The 16,795-nt window shown below is 42.5% G+C and overlaps 1 protein-coding gene across 3 annotated transcripts in view; it reads right to left on the minus strand.

The window, feature by feature from the left end:
* The window catches only part of MARCHF8 (membrane associated ring-CH-type finger 8), a 106,028-nt gene that overhangs the window by 19,922 nt on the left and 69,311 nt on the right, over window positions 1–16,795 (minus strand). For all 3 annotated transcript variants that reach the window (XM_064513982.1, XM_064513980.1, XM_026112549.2), the window contains exon 3: window positions 2,946–2,996. In XM_064513982.1, coding sequence (XP_064370052.1) covers window positions 2,946–2,996 — 51 coding nt within the window. The remainder of the gene's footprint in view (window positions 1–2,945; window positions 2,997–16,795) is intronic.

Consider the following 16,795-nt stretch of genomic DNA (forward strand, 5'->3'; position numbering starts at 1 on the left):
CAAACACTTCTCGTGGAACAGATTTAAAAGGAATGTTTGAAATATACACACCAAAAAAGCAAAGACAGGCCTGGAGGAATGCCACATCCCCCAGCGTGTAACAGACTGCACAAAACCTAATAGCACCATATGAAGATCCTCCTACATCGTATCCCCTACTCCCTTTCTGCTGCTTCTGGCCTCCATCCCCAGCCAAATGTTCAGGTTCTTTTTTCCCCTTGGCCTGGCCACAGCACTAGCACCTCCTCAGCTTCCCTTAGCACCTGCCTCTTGGAGGACTGCCTTTCTGCCCCTTCCTGCTGAGGAATGGCTCCACCTGGCCCCAACACTTGGGGTCTATGTTCAGTTGGGTCCTGCCACCCCTACCAGCTAATCTCGATTTTAGCGGCGCCATCTGTCTGCCTTGCTCCTTGATCACTTCTAGCCCTAGGGCACGGGATCCTTTCCTCAGTCACACTGAGCAGCACAGCATCCTCTCTTGGCTAGAGGCTGAGTTCTGACTCAGTCCTTCCCACTCATACTGCACTGCACAACCGAGAGCAGTGGAAAGATACTCAGTATTAATCGCGGCAGGTTCATAATGACATATCATCACCAGAAAGCACTTTGAATCAAGTCTCGATGCCAAGTGTTTGTAGCAGGAAACTAGATTTAAGTGTAAAAAGAATAGCTGGAACAATCATTTGCAGGAAGTGAGATTATTATTTCTGTACACATACATATCAACATACCCAGAAATGCAGCATACAATCGATTAAATTCAACTTTGGCTAAACAGCTGCCCTTAAAATACTGCAGTGTCAACACGCTCCGTGGATTCCAAAGGGGCTATAAAGGCAACCAAGCATGCCAATACTTTTGTTCTTTACATGTATTTGACCTGCTTTATTGGCCAGCTTGCTGAACTCTTCTAAACAAAAATAAAAGGAAAGTTTCTTTTAAACCTCAAAACTAATGAAAAATTTTCCACATACTTAAACTTTCACCCAGCATTTCACTACTGAAACCTTTTCTCATTTGTCCTATAGCAGTTGGTGACAGCCATCCCAACTGCAGACTGCAAAATAAATTGTTGTAGTTTAGCACCAGATTGGATGCAAAAAACAGCATTCAGAGGAATGAGGCAAATAAGGTGACCGATTTCACTGATGAGACTTTCACCTCTTGCTCTTGTTAGAAGCTATCTCCAGAGCAGAGGGGTTAAACAGATCAGATACAGAGGCAAAAGAGGAATATTAAGAGCATTAATATCTCCAAGAAGCTCACATTTGGAACGAAAATCTTTCATGTTGAAATGGCAAAGCTGACTTTTGCTTCCCTTGAGAACTTTAGCTTTCACAACACATAACAATCGCTTTGAACTTTGCAACGATTCAAGAAGAATGCAAATTTTGGCATCTCACTTGCCGGCACTCCTAGGGAGAGCTTTGCCCGAGTGCAAGGTTCTTCCCACTGCACTACCACCCTTCCAGCTCTCAATGAATTAAGAATGAACTGTGCAGCTAGTTTTGTGTATGTGTCTTCTGCTGAGAGTTGCTCCACTGGGAGCAACAACCTAGTGTGTATCAAACTGCTGAAAGGCTTCTTGTCCTGAATTTCATACATCCTGGGAAAAGTGCAATGACTCCTGCTGATAAGAACAGCCATCCCTGCTGAACAATACCTGAAAATAAAGCTAAGGATACCTAAGAAAAGAGCAGCAAGGGTAAGAAGGCACAGGCACAGTTTTGGAAAAGTGCAAATCAGAAGCAATGTTCACATGACACTTTTTCAAAACTTTCTGTGAACAAACATTTCCTAACGCTGAATGCAAAACACAATCCTTCATCACTCCGTGGTAACAACATCTTCAGCTTGGTCAATACTTTAGACACTGCACATTTGCCCTCCTCGTTATTTAAGATGCTCCATAATCTTGTCTTTCTGTTCCAAAGTGAAAGCTGTCTATGTCCATGTAAACTGCAAATTTAGTGCAGCCACTGTTTCCTTTGCTGCAGATAAATACATATGAAGCTAGTCGTGCCTAAGTACCCAAAATGGAAGTGACCCAGGTCTGTCACAGCCATAATGATTCAGTTTCTCATTAAAAGTCACTCTTACCAGCAACATCAACTGTGGTGAAGAAGGGTTGATGCTTACGCACCCCATGAAAAATACCGGTCAACCACCAACAGCCTTGCTAGTGTGAAAGCTTTAAGCAATTATAGTTCTGTAAGTAGAAAGCCATTATGTTTCCAGCTAACTAAAAACCCTCTTATCTGGTAAGCAAAAGTGGGAGTAGGGCATGTATTGTACAATGAGTTATCTTGGACAGAAAAGAAGATATTTTTTCACTGAAGGCATAAAAAAGCAATTGTGCTCTTAATGTGTCCATCCGTTCTATTCAAGTATGACTAGAATGGGTGGACCATCACGCATCCCTTACAAGGTCACTCTTTGCCATATCAAATAGTTTAGATACTTGCATGGTCATGCCCTGGTAGCAATGCATTTCATGACCTTAACAGTAATTGAATGAAGAGACAATAAAATAATGTCTAACTACATACTCGAAACATACTATGGGATGCGTGGGTATACATATCTTACAGAGAACATTAAATCGGATAGCTTACAGAATAAATGAACAGACACGAATGACGTTTTTGGAGCAGTTTTTCTGCCCCAAGATAAGATCGGAGGCATCTGTCATTTATCCTGCTCCTACCAAGCTAAGTAGGCTGAGAGTGCAAAAGAGAAAATCTACTCTGGTTAGATTGGATTTGACCTGTAAAGAGAGTCTGCAAAATAGAATTCTAACATTTCAGAGTGACTATCAACTACAGATACTCCTAAGCAGCAATTCCTACTGGTCACATTGTCATGTATATCATCCCAATTTTAAAAAGAAAGAAATTCCAGCACCCCCAAATTCATCAAAGACTGAGTTGTGTTGAGGAACATACCTTTGAGATGTTACTGGAACGGCTCACAGAATGCCCCAAAGCCTTCTCATTCTGAAAAAGAAAGAACAGGATCACTGAAGCAACAGATCACAGTTATGATGATATTTTAAAGCTGATATTAGAAATGAAATATCACAGAGAAAGCATTATGACTGCAGTTTTTAAGGATGTTGCTTCATTGACATCAACCTGAATTTTGCCACAATCAGTAAGTTGTTTGGTTTGTTTAACACAAAATTACTGTGTAGAAAATCAGTCAGGCAAGATAAATACAAACAAAAATATTAAAACGATGACCTCTTCTCTCTATCAATACTGCAAAGCCCTTTGCTTAGACGGCAGCTATTCTGAAAAGGCTATTTCTTGGTCCTGCCTCATTTACATGAAAAGGCAAAACATCCTGCCACTTAAACTGTAAGCTCTTGCTTAAAACAAAAGTATCCCAGTGACGTCAGGAAACAACACCGAAAAACCACATCCATGTCATTTCATGAGACAAAGCAGAATTACTAAGGAACTTCCCACTTACCACAGAACTCTGAATTAAACTGGAAATACCACATAAGATGGAATTGCAGAAGCTGCAATTTTTAAAACTGAAATCAGTGATGACTGTAGCTGTTACTGACTTTTCATTGTGCAAGCCCTGACTGATAAGGATGACAATCTTACCGCCTCCTATCAAAATATACTGTAGGTTTCACCGTGATATTTCAGCTGTTATGGGTTTCTGCTTTCTGAACACTATCAGTTCACTCTAAGTGTAATTGAACACGATTGTTCTACTGCTGAGAAAATAGAAATTTATCTGCAAAGGCTTGTTCTTTGCTTTTTTGGATAAAATCCATCAAGAAACACTTTCTTTTAAGCAAATATTAGAAACAGAGCAAGTCATGACATTTGGTTACAGATCAGTACCTACATTCCTCTAAGTCTGTGAAGTTTGGGTACAAAACCGTTTGAGCCTTGAACAGAAAAAAACAGGGCAAATTTACTACTTTCTCCTGTGAGCTCTATGCTGGGCAAGACTTTCTAGAAGTGCACTCTTTCATCCGGCAGTTTAGGAACCAAACCGTTTCACCTTCACCCCTTTATTCTCAAAAAGAGGGTCACCTAACAAAGACACTCAGACACCAGCCTCTTCCAGTTCTCACCGGCACAGGTGGAGCAGACAGAGCTTGGGAACAGAGGTCCTGCATACAGACCAACGGGGGACATAAAGTCAACTGCAGCTAGTTCTAGATCAGCTTAGACATAATGCACACGGGTTTCAGGCCTGCTGGCCGTGAATTACCACAACTCAAGTGACCTTGAATGACTCAAGTCCACATCAAGCCAGCTCACGTGGCAGGGTACACAGATACTACACCCACACTTTGAGATCCCTGGGATCCTTTGAGACACTTGTTCCTGCAGCCCATTCCTAGAGCAACTCAAAGCTCTGTGCGGAGAAATGGGAAGGCAAGGCGAAGATTTCAGCATGTGCTTTTAAAAGCAGGCAGGCTCTTCCTTATCAGCAGTGCTCCTCTCTCCAAACCGCACAAACCTGGGCCATCTCACAAGATCACCAGAGAAGGGAGACACGAGATGAGTTCTTCTCTCTGCTTACCCTGCCTGATCACCACTAAACCATGGTGACACGATCACACCAGGGGAGGAGCGGCAGGGGTACGCTTAGCAAGGAGTGGAGCAACAACGCTGGTGGCCTCACAACACAGTGATGGAAGTTGCCTTGGCTAATGGATATGAACAGTACTTCCTTCCTTAAGATTTGGGAAATACAGTGTCCTGAAATCCTCTATATGCAGGAGTTTGAGTACTAAGAAGGTAGTAATATACTCTTTCAGAGAACAGAGGAGAGGTAACCAGGGAGCCCACACAAATTTTGACTGATGACCAAATTAAAAATCAGCAAGGATCAATTTAAGGTCTGGAATAATTGTGGCTGAAGTTAACCACTGACTTCAATGCCAGATCTGCATCGCGCAAAGCTCGGTTTGATTACAGTGATGACAACAAGTTTTTATTACTTGCATATCAGTATTGCTGGAACCAAAACAAACAGCTAAAAACCCCCAAAGAACATGGGCATGACATCTATGTGAAGACTAACATCAAACTGGGCTACTGCCAAAACTGATATCAACTCCAACGGTAAGGGAAGGAACTAGCTAAATTTCATCAAAGACAGTGTAACTATAGCAACAGAAAAAAGTTCACTGAAGCTATAGAAGGCAAGAGCAGGGAAAAAAAAAAAGAGGGCTGGAGACATGTTCTTAAGCTATGACGAAGGAGACCAACACAAGCTGTCAAGCACAAAGATGTGTCACTGCATACGTGTGAGCTGGAGGCAGTGGGGGGGTGAGGGGGGCTGTACTTCTTTGGCCTTCCAGGGCTGCGTGGGAGGCAAACACAGCAAGCCCATGTGGGACAAATGAAAATGATAGCGAAAAGCAAGACCAGTAACGGAGAAGTCTGCCTGAAGCAATACCTACAGCTCCATACAGGTGACAGTCTCAAACCCAGCCTCAGATTTCAAAGATTTCCAGGGTGAAATATCTAAAGACAAAACTAAACAGAGCAGAGATTTCCTACATTAACTCAGCAATCCCCAAATACTGCTCTCTAGCTGAAGATGATGCCTGGTAGGGAGCGTGACTGAACATATCCAGACACCTGTGTTGAAAAGGCTGAGCTGAAATTCAATAAGCATGAATAGGCTGGAGTACAAGAGCTATATTTGCACAACACAGTAAATGATGCAGAGCAAACATACTCTTATCTGCACCGCAGAAACTAGTCTTGCTGCTCTGCTCCCAGGATCTTGATTTTATCTGATGGATGCTGTGAGCATCTGAGAGACAGATTTCATACCATCTTCATTGATCTACTACTAGAAACATACCTATCATGTTCCAGTCAGTAGATGATAGTGTACAGTTGATTTTGTTATTCAAAGAGCAGTCATTTTTAAACAAAAAAAGTGTTCTTAAAAATATTCACTTAAGGAATATGGAGTGCATCAAGGAGTTGCAACTGACCCAGGCACTACCAGATGCAACATGGATTTGCAAACACACCCACGTGCACATACATACACACACACACAAAAAAGAAAACCCAAATTTTTCAGTTTGGCTGGCCTATCAACTAGCAAGTGGTGCCATCACCCAGGTAACTTGGCTTCAGCCTTTGGGCCACCAGCTGACCCTGTCTTAGCCTGTCTTCTTGTGCTGTTTACTGAATGAGAGATTTTTTTTGAAACAACTGCTCCAACTGTCCCAGTTTACTTACACATAGACTTAAAAATGAGGTGGGCTGATAACAGCTAAACAATCAGGTTTCACTGTGCACCAGCAATCTGCAATTCACTGTGACTGCTTGAGTGACACCCCTGCAAAAAGAACCTATAGAGCTCTCGCCAGCTTCGGCAAAGCACCATAAAGATTTCTTTTATTTCATCATTAAAGAGCAACAGAAACACCTCTCAGTAATACATTTCATGAGTTCTAGCTGTGCTGTTTAATTTTCTTCTACAAATAAAATGATAAAAATCTATTGTTAAGGAAAAAGCACAGCGGAAGCCACTAAATAGATCCTGTATCTGCTGATGATTCCTATGCTGTGATACATAAATACGCTGTATTTTTTCCAGTCATTAAGATAGAAAAAAGCTGTAAAATCCTGAAAGGAGCTGCTGGAACAGGTGGATTTTAACAGCAATGACTGTTGCCCCAGGAGGCACAGAAATGTTAAATAGATACAAATTAATTAAAAGGCAAACAAACTAATTGTTCATACCATATCCACCACCAGAACATCCATCTTGGGATCTTTTAGATCACTCACAAATCAGCATTAACATGGGAGTGAAAAGGCTAAGCCTCTATTATGGTACCATCATTACCCAATTAATAAAGGTGCACAGAGATTTTTTCCAGTATGTTCTCATTGCACAGCAAGGCACATTCTAGTCTGGTAATTACAGCCCCAAACACGCTCTCCCTCCCTCTTGCAAGAGCATTAGTCTCTGCACTTAACGAAAGGTCAAGACAAATACAGCATCTGCCAACATGGACCATATGATTATTAGATAAAGTGAGTGTAGTTCTTTAGCAGATCAGTCCTTCTGTATGGGATAATGGTAATTCTGCCTTTCAAAACGCATCCTACTCAACTAGAACCACTGGGCAGGCACTTAAAAAAAGAAAAAAAAAATGGATAGTCAAAAATAACAAGTGCTGCAGGACTTTACTACTTCTGAGCCACTGCCAGCTGCTGCTCTGAGGTCCCCACCAGAGCCTAGCTTTAGGGAAACAAAGAGAAAGGCAGAGGCGTTACTGAAAGACAGGAAAACTGCTATCACTTCCTACAGCAGTCTGTGTTGCTCTCAGCTCCGGACTCGCTTGCCATTCCCTGAATCCCTCACCCCTCCCAATTCTTTTTTTAAACCCTATATCCTCCTTGAGTTTGCTTCCTCCTGCGAGAGGCAGAGCTGCCTCCCTCCTTCAGCAGTTGCTTCAGCTCACACTCGCTTCCCCGCACCAGGACTGGCTTTCTCGCGCTCCTCTTCATCTTGCCTTTCTCCATCTGACTGGCCCATTTCCCTTCTGCCACCATGCCTCAGTTACACTCACGTAAGTGCTCTCTCCTCTCACTGCAGAAATTTGAAAGCTGGCACCTCCCATCCTCCTGCTTACCTCAGTCTTCCATATTTAGCACAGCAAATTATTTTACCCTTGCTTCCCTACAATAATATATCCATTTCCCACAAAATACAACAGCTATGTAAATAACATGGCCAAAACTAGAACCCAGGCTTGCAAATACAAAAGCACCAGCTTCTACTCACTGAGGCAGAAGGAGGGTCTCCACCCACTGACAACAGTTCAGGCAGCTGTAACCGCCCTTGTGAACTTACAGCACCGGTGTACCACACCACCTCCTCTTCAAACTCAGGTGTAGACTGAATATAGCCTCAGCAAGCGGGCACCATCAAGAAATGAGTTAGATGTCCTTACCAAGATGGAAGGAGGAAAGTATCTTGGTAAACTGACTTGGGTTTCATGTCTCCCCCCCATCAACAAGGTAAGCAGAGAGACCATAACGGGGAAGTGGTCTCACAGCTTGGGTAGCTTCTGCTGGCTACGTCCTTGACCTCACAGCTGCATTCAGTCCTAAAGGCGGCAAGTACTAAACCTATCTTCACCTGTGTTCATCATCACAGGGAAGAAACTGCAAACCAGATCTATCCTAAGGGTTCAGACAGGTGATTTTTATCCTCTCTTCCCACTGGGAGAGGAGGGCAAAGGACTTCACCTGGGCACAGGGCACCAGAGGACGGTCCTGCCTGCATCACCCACCGCCAACAGGTATGCATGAACCTAGCCCGTGTCCGTTTCCTGAAGTCTTAATTCTCTAACACACACACACAGATCTGATGGGGCACCATACTCCCCATTTTGCAATAAACTTATGTAAACTTCACAAAGGAGAATGAATAAATAATAATAGGTCCTATTGACACAGCAATTCTCATTCTTATGAGACTTACAAAATAGGACACAGACCAGCCTTGCTTGAAACTGTGAGGTGCTGAAAAATTGAATAGTTGAATGATCCTTCCACAGTAAAGCAGCAAGTTCAGAGGCATAAACGAAATTTGATTCTTCCATCAAATCCCAATGATCAGGCTGTGAACGAACAGCTTTTCTACAAACATGCAACCGTAAAGAAACAAGTACTGTTTCAGGTTTCAAAACTGGGATCGAATTTCCTAGCAACCATTTCTCAGAATTCATGCAAATCTTGCACTGTAATTCTACATCTGAACAGCGGAAAATAAAAAGAATATATCCTTTTAATTTGGGGAGGATTTTTTGTTATTGTTGCTTACAATACTTGCACATGCACTTAATTATTGTCTGATGTGGCTCGTACCAGAGGAAAGAAATAGGAGATGCTTTTGTGAATTACTTTTTTCCTCTGTCAAAACCAACAGATTGTTAAATTACAAAGGTTCTGTCAGCACTAGATACTGTGACTGACAGAACCCAGCATTTCATTATTTCAGCAGAAAATGGTATTTTGGATCATTTCAGCTGAATATGGCTTTTTTGTGTGTGTGCCATGACCACATTATCATGAAAGAGCAATAAATTTGCTAATAGTTTAGAAAGTCAGTGCTTGACAAACTTAGACCTTGCTCCTCTCACATTTTTGTCCATGAATATGATCAAGTATGATCAAGGTTCATCAGTGATCTAACCAAGGAAGAATAATGGCATCTGTGCCTTGCATCTTTGCTTCTGTGTAGTATTTACCTCTGGACAAGAGCAGCCGTGCAGGGAGGGCTGCAAAAATCACACTACTTTTTTTTTTTTTGGGGGGGGGGGGCGGGGGGAGGGTTTCTTCTTGTAGATCTGGAATAAACAATGAAAAAGGAATCCAAACAATCACTCAGTCCATCTAGCCCAATATCCTCTATTCGACAATTCCCACCACAAAAATGAAGCAATAGGATAAAGCGGGAATTCTTGGATGATCACACTGGACTCTCTGGGATCAATGATTCACCAATGAGTGCAGAAGCCCAATACAGAATTTCAGATCTTCCATTACAGTGGTCAATCTACAGCAAATTCACTGTGGCAAGCCCAAGCCATTACTCAGGCAGGATTTCTAGAAGCTCCCTAGCTTGCTCATTCATGTTCAGATCAAGCCACTTAATGCAGCAGGGGACAAATGAGGAAGAAACAACTTGAAGGGAAAAAACAAGGTTGGAAGAAAAAACCCAGGAGAATCAACAAGCTTTCTTCCAGGTGTTGAACTTATAACCGTGCCTGAGAACATCAGCAACAGAAATAAAACCACAGGATCATATGGCTTTAACAGAAAAGAAAGACAAAAGAAAAGAAAAGAAAAAAGACCAAATGGCTTTAACAACAGAATTCAAAGGTAAGCCGGGGCGGGTTGGGGATGGAAACACAAGATCTAGCTCAAGTGAGGGTAAAAGATCACAAACAAGAAATATAAATGAGAAACAATTCAAAGAAAAAGTCAAACAGAGCAGAATGTTGAAGTAAATAATCTCTCATCCATATCTGCACTGAGTGGTCACAAGCACAATGCACTTCATCTCCTGTCTACCTTATGCATAGCTCTTAGACCTTGCACAGATTTGCCTGCAGCTATGCAAACCTGATGGACACAGAGGCTCCAGATACGTTCCAGCTGTGTGTAAGTCCATAGTCGCTGTCTTTGGTCTTGCCAGTGGTCTTACGAGCACATGGGATGCAGTGCTTGGATCCATTCTCAACTGGAGTCCAACCAGAAGGGTGCTGGACAAGGTTAGGACAGCATTCTCTTCAAAAAGCCACTTTTTTCTACGGCTTTATTCTCCATACTCTTTTCCACACCATTTAACTAGCTTTTGCATTGTCTGGCTTTACTGTCAGAGGCTATCCACGAAGTGCATCTGATTATGGACAACGTGCACCTCCAGCTCCCATTCCAAAATTAGGATCTGATCTGCATCTCCCCTCTTTAATTGTTTCACCTAGAAGATAACATAAAAGTCCTCCTCTTGCTAGGCTGAGGCTGCCTGCCATAGAGAAGCAAATTTTAACTTCCACGCAAGACCAGTGCAGTACATTTCACTAACCCTTCATTCATTTGCAGATCACTAAATTCACATGTCATGTGCCCAATTTACAGTACAGGATGTAAATGGCAAAGAGTTTGGCATCCAAGGTGTTCTATGGATGTTCTTGCTGTTGCCGGACAACCTGCCTAAAATGGATGCATGTCTTCATGCAACGCAACACAGAAAAATGAATCCTTCCCTCAGGGAACAAGTTATATGAACTACAAAAGATATGATCCAAAAATATACACCTTTCTTGATAATGAAAGCGGTATGCATTAAACTTACCTGCATGAGAGTGGAAATGCCACTACAAACAATTTTGTGTATTTAATAACAACAAGAGGGAAACAAGCACAGAGGAAGCCAGTAATTATAAAAAGAGTAAAAGGAATAACATTCTATCATTTGGAAAGTGATTGCATTTAATGCAACTGCTGAAATTCTCATGGCACACTACACACGTGAACATGCCAAAGCAATTGACTATTTTAAACATTCACAGACTTAAAAACCCTCCAGGCAATTGGTAATTTGGAATCTGCAAGCTGCCAACAGGCCTAGGAAGCCTGCAGCCTAGAAAACTTTGAGAAGAGCTGGCCTTTCTCAGTTGTTTGCCAAGGGAACAGCCCGCATGCTGCCACACGTTCCCCGGAGAGGGTGGTGCTTGGCTGCACGGTTTGCACCCGGCGTGAAGCTTGGACGCGATGTCGGTGCCTGGGTCACTCCCTTTGCTCAGGTAAGAATGTCCACAAAGCTCCCCTGACTTCCAGCTCATACTATACTATCAAAGCATCATATTAAAACAGCAAATCACAGAATCATCTCTTAGCCATGGTTATAAAGGCCTCCTGAATCTAAAAACAGATCCAGAACAAAACCAGAAAACTGGATACTTCTAAAGTTAACTTGGATACAAGTTGCTTTTATTTCTGCTCAAGGATTTTCTAGTCTTTTACCCCTCTCTGTCTCTTAAGAGACATTACCTACTAAACAATCTTCTTCCCCGTTTCTGACTGCACAGACCATAAGGGTAAATGATATTCCCCATAGCAACCACAACAAACACTTCTCAGCTGGAACTGGGGAAGTGTTTAGGATATTTAGGTAATAGTTAACATTACAGGGCCAACAACACATGACAGCCAGCTCTTAAAAGAGCACTTGTAGACATCAGACATGTTTAGTAATGCCTACTCTGCTACAGACCACCTGGTTTTGCCTGAAATTTCATCTTGCCATTTTTATCAGGGTAGTTTGCAAAATACTCTTATTCAGACCTGCAGCATTTCAAACTCACTTTGTGTTAATCACACACAGTGTAGGTAAATGAGGCACTGGGGCCCTACAGCCACTGTTAAAGTTACTCAGCCCAATACTGGTTAGAGTGAGGCCCTTACAAAAGGCACCTCATCTAAGCACAGTAAGACTGTGCTTTGAAACACCTGACTACAGCCCTAGTCTGCAATACCATTACTGACCACCCACTCTCAAGAAGTTCAATGCTGGCCAGGTCCTGTGTTTTAAAGGAGCAAAAAGAGACTAAAAAGTCACCTTTTGAGCTCTTGGTACAGGTCAGGCCCACATACATACACTGTGAAGGACACCAGAGCAGCAAGGGGAATCCAGCAGGCAGCCCAGCAAGGGCACATTTCAGGGTGCTGTGCAAAATTCAGACCTGAACCAGCCAACACATCTGTTGTAGGAATGCATCTGCTAAGGAGAAAGATTTGTTTCTTAAATCTCATCTTTGCTCTTGCTTTCACAGCTCTGTCTTTCAGGATCACTCCCCTCACCAATTTTCCTGCCTGAGCAAAAGTAACTCACAACCTGCCATTTCTCACTGACATATGAACCAATTCTATCATCTGCACAGTGCTAAAAGCTGCAAAAGCCTCTTCTCCCTCAGCCCAGAGGATTTAGCATGCTATAAACTCACTCACTCCTTCTTTAGCCTAAAAATCTGTAGTCATTAACTTCATATCCACATTTAGAGCGCTGTACTTGGAAGATCAACACACTGAGTAAAGTCAAGGGATTTGAGGATGCTGAGTTACCAACAGTTACATGGAAACAAATTTCAGGAACCTGTAAACAAGGGGTGCACTGAGAAATGCTGCATTTTTCAGTCACAAGCAGATACTCTGGGACTCTCTCACTCAAAGGATGTTTGGGACATAGGAAAAAATCCTGGTGATTCTGCTTATCTTCCACTGATGCAACACGGACAGGGAAAGTACAGCACAGTATACCACAGAGATTGAGGGCAAAAGAACGAAAAGACAGGCAAAGGAAAGGACAGAAGCAGAGTTTTAATCAGTGTTCCCTTTTTCTTTCTTATATATCACTCATTAAGGGGGGCCCTGATAGAGCAGCAGGAGAAGAATTCAGCATCTATCTGCAAATCAGTTAATACCACCTAGACTCATGTCTATTTAACAGCTGATGCTATCCAGTTTACTGATGTGAATCACTAGTATATGCGTACATCATGTTCCTGCCTTCTCCACTGTCGCAATAGCTTATGTCCACAAAGACAAATCATTTGAAAACTTTTGGGTGGAAGATAAGCACTCAGAAGATTTAGATTCTCTAATTTTTTTTTATATATCTGTCTAGTCTCAAGAAACAAGAGGTTGGAAAAAAAAATCTGATTCTGTTCCTTCTACAGGAGCCTTACATTTGTTTGGGAAGATGCTGAATAAAAAAGATGGTATGACCACATAGAATAAAAAGAAAGTCTTACACAAAGGGAAAGCAAGCAAAATAGCGAGCCCCATTATATAAGGGGCATCTTTTTTAGTTGTGTTCAACAGTAGTACTTCTAGAAAAGGAGACCTGATCTGTTTTCTCTTCTGCAGACTGTAGAAATGCAAAGAAAAAAAATGTAGAAATGCAAACAGCAAAAAAAAAGGCAAAATGAAGAAAAGACATACAGCTCAGTAACAAGTAAGACTTCATAGTTGTGTCCCATTCCTTTAGCAGAACACCAGGAAGCAGGTAATTCAAGCCAGTTATTGCAGGCTAAGCAGCACACTCTTGATACGTCTTCTGGAGGGTTATTTCCTGGAGAAAGCATAAAGCAGCGCTTCACGTAGACCTAGTGGTCCCACTGAAAGCAGCAAGAAACCCCTCTGATTTCAGAAAGTATCAGATAGAGCCATTAACAACATCCTGACCTACAAAAAATATTTCAATAACATCATAATATTTCACCTGGGGTTAGGTACACTTCAGTGGACCGGGGCCTGGAACACTTAAAAACATCAGTTTGCCTTGCAGCATGAGAAACAGAGAGAGAAGAAACTGCAATAACAGTTAGCTAGAAAAACATGTGTTTCTCTTTGCACATGGAAATCTACATTTGTTTCATACTCAAAAGGGAGACGCAGGAGCATTATTAAAAGAAACTCCCGTGCAGGGACGAACAGCTGTGCAGCGCTAACGCTGAAGCCAGTGGAGCTGCGCTCACTAAGTGCAGCAGGGGCGAGCCCAGCGCCCCAGCACAGCAGGATGGTCGACCAAAATGCCAGTGAGCAGCATGCAAAGGAATGATGTGGTCCAAGCAGGTGGCACAGGGGACCGCGCTCAGCTTATTTCTAACCACCACTCCTGTGCAAGGTAGGGACACGCCATATAGGCAGCCTGATTTCCCACCACTGTCATCCTAAAATCATGTCAAATTACAGGAAAAGACTCTCTCAAGCAATCAGGCGGGGGACTAACAAAACCTGCTGGCTGAAGGGAGGCAGCCCTCCAGAGCAGCCCTTCCTCCGGTCGGGAGACTTCAGAGCAGCCACTGTCTAACAAGGGAGGGCTGAGGTTTTGGTGCGTCTGAATGAGCTGAATGCCAGCGGCTGCGTAAGAACTCTAAATTTAATCACCACAGTCCCAGGAACGCCTGCATTTTCTGCTAAAATAAAATCTCTGGGCCATTAGCTTATTGGAATAGAAGCTTTTCCACTTAACTGAAGACATTTAGTCATTCTCTTTCCTAAACTCTCATGCTCCAGTTCCAGCAAAATCCTCCTTGATTTCAGAGGTTTTTAGGGGGACACATGCGCATTAGCTCAAAAATACCCTTGCTATGCCAGCAGTATTAAACAACTCACTTAACTGAGAGAGGCAGAGAAACCCAGCTATTTGTATGAAACAGAAAACAAAGTGCAGCTGTCCGAGCGCTGGCTGACCTACCAGGGACTCGTGCTGCATTCTTGCACACGCGCTGACACTACATTTTCTAAAGTTTATTTCCCAAGGGGAAAGGGTTATAAATAAGCCTCATATTCATAGTAAATCTCCTGCCCTTCACTCCCTAGAGCTTTGAGCTAGGGCAGTTTTTTTGACACAGGAAATTGCATCAAAGTTTTCAGAAAAAGTGCATTATTTTATACGATTTGCTTTTGTCAAACTGGCTTTAAATTGACTCCCATCAAAGCCAGATTTTAAAAATTCAGTTTCAGTCTTCTCTACATTCACTGCTCTACATATTCATTAACTCCAGAAATAAAAGCTTGTACATCTATGAAATCTGCAGTTGCTTTAGAAGATAATAGATTTAATTAAAATATATTTTGTGTTTTATAAAGATAACTCTTAAAAAGTCACAAAGAATTGCTAAAGGATTAAAGGCATTTCTGTATACCTTCTGAAAGTACAAAGTTAGACCTTGAGGGAAACCAAGTCTTCTTTTAGACTCTACACTTCCATACAGGCATTGCATAGATACAAGATTTACTGACCCCATTACAACAAGGTTCTGATCCACAACTGGAACTTAATGACTTTTTTTTTTTTTTTTTCTTTGGGGGGGGTGGAACGGGACATTTATGTCTAATTTCTCTGAGTTTTGAAAATCCAAAAGATAATGTTATCTCTAAAGGAGAACACTATCCTTTCAGTCTGAAATGACCACTGAAGTATTTTCCAGGAGGTTAAAGAATAAATAACAGCTGCTTTGGAAATCTGCTTTTCTTTAAGGCTGAAACCCAGACAAGCAATATTCCCAGCCTGGACATTACAAAAATGTCAAAATTATCCCTGAGATTTTACTTTTAAGGAGCCTTTTGTAAGGCATCTAGTGGAAAAAGAAAAATCAGATACAGTGCAGGCATTCTCTAGGAGCTAGGATAGATGATTTGACGAGATAACCACCCCGGGGAAAGGCGGGGGTGCCGGGGGAAGGATTAGAGGCTGCCGAGCTGCATCTTGCAGTGCAGGCAGACGGGCTGATGAAACAGCAGCATGGCATACAGGTGCAACCGACAACAACTGCACTGCATTCTCAAATAAAAAGTCTACTAAAAGCATGAAGGCTCAAATCTGAGCATCCTGGTCCAAATTCAGGACATCCCCTCCACCCCCCATATCGGAGATTTCCAGTTTGCATTTTCGGTGTTAAAAAAGGACAAGCAGGATCTGCAAGGAGAGGCTAAAGTTTAGATATAGTTTGGACCGGGTCTTTTCTATTTTAACCCTTTGCTTCTCTGTCACAACCCCATACACGAGTGCTTTGTTCTGAGGAAGTTACAAATGTCGCCCGTTTTGCACAGGCATCCAGGAGGCAATCATGGGCAGGACTGAATCATTCGTTAGGTCAGGGAAAGCCTGAGGCTGGCGAGCAGTGATTCCTGCAAGGAAAGGAGCATGATGAGCAGTGGAAGCCACTCGGAGAAGGCGGCAGCAAGGACCGGCGCTTGGAAAGTGCCACTTCAAAACTGAACACAGGCAGGTCAAGAGGTGCAGGTTACCCTGTAGTCACAACAACTACCTATGAATCCCAGAGATGAATTTTTAATACCCCTCGAAATAGGGAAATGGGGACATTTAAATATAAGTCTGCAGCTCCCCAGAAGTGCTTCCTGGGGCATCTAAATAAGCCTCCCTTGCAAGCTCTTGTTCAGCACAGGGAAGGGATGAAAACGTCTCCCTTATGCTGACAAGGAGCTGGACAAAATTCTTCCTGTCACTCTAACAGCAGCTCTTAAAGCTCAAAGCAGTGTCATAGGCAGTTTTATCCTTCAGCCAAAAACAAAGTAGCAAAGAACAGTGGTAAATTACAAAAGCAAGAGTTCAAAGGGACAAGGGGCAGATGCTCTAAAGCAGCTAGAAAAACTAAACATTTTTGCTGTGAGGTTCCTTGATAACATCTGCTGCTAGTGACTTAGAGGGCAGAATGGATGCCACCAAGAAGGGGATGTTAAGT

The sequence above is a fragment of the Dromaius novaehollandiae genome, chromosome 6, assembly GCF_036370855.1.
Source record: "Dromaius novaehollandiae isolate bDroNov1 chromosome 6, bDroNov1.hap1, whole genome shotgun sequence".
Classification (NCBI taxonomy): domain Eukaryota; kingdom Metazoa; phylum Chordata; class Aves; order Casuariiformes; family Dromaiidae; genus Dromaius; species Dromaius novaehollandiae.